This window comes from Nematolebias whitei, chromosome 17 (genome assembly GCF_014905685.2).
Source record: "Nematolebias whitei isolate Nwh7 chromosome 17, NemWhi1, whole genome shotgun sequence".
Classification (NCBI taxonomy): domain Eukaryota; kingdom Metazoa; phylum Chordata; class Actinopteri; order Cyprinodontiformes; family Rivulidae; genus Nematolebias; species Nematolebias whitei.
In genome coordinates, this window is record NC_056514.1 from 5,297,512 (window position 1) to 5,300,910 (window position 3,399).

General features: G+C 45.4%; 1 protein-coding gene across 1 annotated transcript in view; it reads left to right on the plus strand.

The window, feature by feature from the left end:
• Positions 1 to 3,399, plus strand: part of LOC119424006 (arf-GAP with dual PH domain-containing protein 1) — a 29,868-nt gene that overhangs the window by 9,047 nt on the left and 17,422 nt on the right. Inside the window, exons 4-5 of the mRNA XM_037691444.1 lie at positions 453 to 565; positions 662 to 808. Of these exons, the coding sequence (XP_037547372.1) occupies positions 453 to 565; positions 662 to 808 (260 nt within the window). The remainder of the gene's footprint in view (positions 1 to 452; positions 566 to 661; positions 809 to 3,399) is intronic.

A 3,399-nucleotide genomic window follows, 5' to 3' on the forward strand; every position in this document is an offset into this window, starting at 1 on the left:
GGCTGTACTCCGTACGCCCGTGTATCACTGCCCCACTGCGTTCACACCAATATTAAAAATGTCAAACTCGTGTTGCACTCCTACAAGAAACAAAGTAAACATAGACACAAGCACCACTGGCCATTACCTTTTGTTGTTGTGTAGAACGTTTCAGGGTGCTGTGTGAGGATGTGTGGACAGATTCCTGCACATCAGCTCCAGATGAAGCGTTTCAGAGACGACAGGAGGCAGACACAGGTTTACTGAAACCCTGGGAGATTTTAAGGCTGCACACGGAACAAACAGCTTCTGTGCTGACTCATTCTGGGCTTTTTCACACTCGGTCCTGTTTCTTCCTCTTCATGGAAATGAGATTAAAAACCATCTTTGATTTCAGCTTGACCCAAGGATCTGTTAAAGTATCTCTTCGTTCCTGTCTGATCTGACGGCTGTTCATCCTCTTCTCCAAACAGGGTATAGAGAGGGGTTTCTATGGAAACGAGGACGTGACAACGGCCAGTTCTTCAGCCGAAAGTTTGTTCTGTCTGAGCGAGAGGGGGCCCTGAAATACTTCAACAAGCAGGATGTGAGCAACGTGACGCTTCCTGTCCTGATCACGCAGGTGATGTTTGGAAAGAAGCAGTTTTTGAAATCTAAAAGGTTTTGTTTTGCCTTCATCAAGGCCAGGGATCCGAAGGCAACAATGAAAATCGAAACGCTAAATGCAACTTTCCAGCCAGCCAAGATCGGTAATCCCTGCGGCCTGCAGATCACCTACCTGAAAGACAACAGCACAAGGAACATCTTTGTCTACCACAGTGATGCTAAGGTATCCGCTCCAAATGCATGCTCCGTGAATGTGGTTCTGGACTAGAAATGATTCTGCTGGGCTGCAGTGACAGGACGGTTTCATCTGCTTCATCTTCAATAAGAGCCGACATTTACAGTGAAAACACCGAGTTCTGTTTAACTGATGGAAAGATGAAACTCAAAGTTAAAACAGCAGAACAGGCTAAAATGAGCTAAATGTAGGCTAAAATTAGCAGATAAGAGCAGAAGAAAAGCTAAAATAAGAGTTGCAATGGCTAAAACCTAAAGATAACTTTAGCAAATCAGTAATTAAAAGTAGCAAAACGTGACATTTTTTACCCGCTTCTTCCTTTTCGGGTCTCGGGGGTCGCTGGTGCCCATGTCCAGCAATCACTGTGCGAGAGGCGGGGGGACACCCTGGACAGGTCTCCAGTCCATCACAGGGACACATAGAGACAAACGAGGCAAACAACCATTCACTCTCTCACTCACACCTAGGGACAATTTAGAGTTACCAATCAGCCTAACATGCATGTTTTTGGTCTGTGGGAGGAAACCGGAGGATCTGGAGAAAACCCACACGTGCACAGAGAGAACATGCAAACTCCACCCACAATGGCCGGGATTTGAACCAGGGTAACCTGCTTGCTGAGAAGCAACAGCTACCAACTGCGCCACCGTGTCACCTGCAAAACGTGAAATCATCAACTAAATATCCTGCTGCATGCTCAATAATCCAGGTAGAAAAATCCAAAAAAGTTCAATCTGGTCCTCTGGACATTCAAAAAAACAAAAAACAAAAAGCAAAAAAATACAGAAATGTTTCGTCTCTCATCCAAGAGACTTCCTCAGTCTGAGGAGCTGTATTCAGCTCAGTCTCTTAAATAGCACCTTCTCAGAGTGCATCAACCAGTTTTGCTGCTGACAACCAAAACCAGCTGATCACATGCTCAAGAAGGACCATCAGCCTAACAATGGATCATTAGCACCTGATGGCTGTTTACTATTCACAGAGGGCTGAGTGATACTAGCAATCACAGCATTGTAAGAGGGGGACAGTTGAACCCGGAGGCTCCACCCCTGTTTAATGATGGACGGTTTCTTTTCACAAAGATGGCCTCCTTTACTCCTCTCTCAAACCATCGTTCCTCTCTGTCCAGGATGTGAACATCTTCATCCCTGAAAGAGTGACCGCTGGCCTGGAGATGAGTGTAGACCTCAGAGTCCTGGCCTGATGATGTTGATCTTCTGTGCTGGGCCATCCTTTTGGCCAGTGGCTGTTTAGTTTCCCCGATGTAAGACTGATCACCCTCCTTTATTTTAGAAAATAAACATCTCAGTTTCTCTGATACTCCCTCAACATATGGAATGACCACTGGTCTGGGTCTGGGTTCCTCCTTTTCACCTGATGGCTGACTGGAGTCTTGTTTGGGTTTCTTCTCTGCTTTCAGGAAGGCCCAGTTAGGATCTCCACATTGCTCTAGAGCCTGTCTTGTGTGGGATTTCTCCTTCTGCCTGGCTCCTGAGCTAGTGGGGACGCTGTCTGCTCTGTGATACAGAGTCCTGATGACTCCTAACTTGTGCTACAAAGGGTGATGGGAGTCAAACTGCAATGTGATTTTGAACCAGAAAGACTATCATGAGAAAGTTATGACACTCCTTAGTGACTTAAACACTTATGAACCTCTGAAAAGAGATCCAGGAAGTGGTTACAAGAAGAAGTTAATAGATTTCCTGAAAAATTAAGAGCAGGACAAGGCTATTGACCGTTTTCTGTACCACAGACTGTACCCAGGGGAGGCCACACCTAGTCTGTATGGTTTACCTAAAATCCACAAACAAGGTGTACCTTTAAGACCTATTGTTAGCATGATTAACTCTGTCACTTACAATGTTTCCAAATATCTGGCGTCTGTACTCATCCCTTTAGTTGTCAGCTCAGAACACCACATACAGAACACCATGGACTTTGTGGATAAGGTGAGGGATGTCATTATGGAGACTGATGAAACAATGGTCTCTTTTGATGTCACATCACTCTTTACGTGCATTCCTGTTGATGATGCAGTAGAGGTGGTCAGTTTAAGATTAAAATCAGACACCACTCTGAGCAGCAGGACCACGCTTTCTACAGAACAACTGTGTCAACTCTTGACACTGTGCCTGCAGTCAACCTACTTCACATATGGGGAGCAATATTATAGGCAGAAACATGGGTGTGCTATGGGGTCTCCAGTTTCTCCTATTGTTGCCAACCTGTACATGGAGGAGGTAGAAAAGAGAGCCTTGACGTCCTTTTCAAGGACACCACCAAGTCATTGGTTCAGGTATGTTGACGACACCTGGGTTAAAATTAAATCTCAGGAAGTCCAACATTTTACTGACCACATCAACTCTGTGGATAAATACATCAAGTTCACACGAGAAGATGTAAAAAATGGCAGGTTGGCTTTCTTGGACTGTGAGGTCTCAGTCTCGGATAGAGGACATTTGCAAACCGAGGTGTACCGCAAACCCACCCACACAGACCAGTATTTGCAGTTTGACTCCCATCACCCTTTGGAGCACAAGTTAGGAGTCATCAGGACTCTGTATCACAGAGCAGACAGC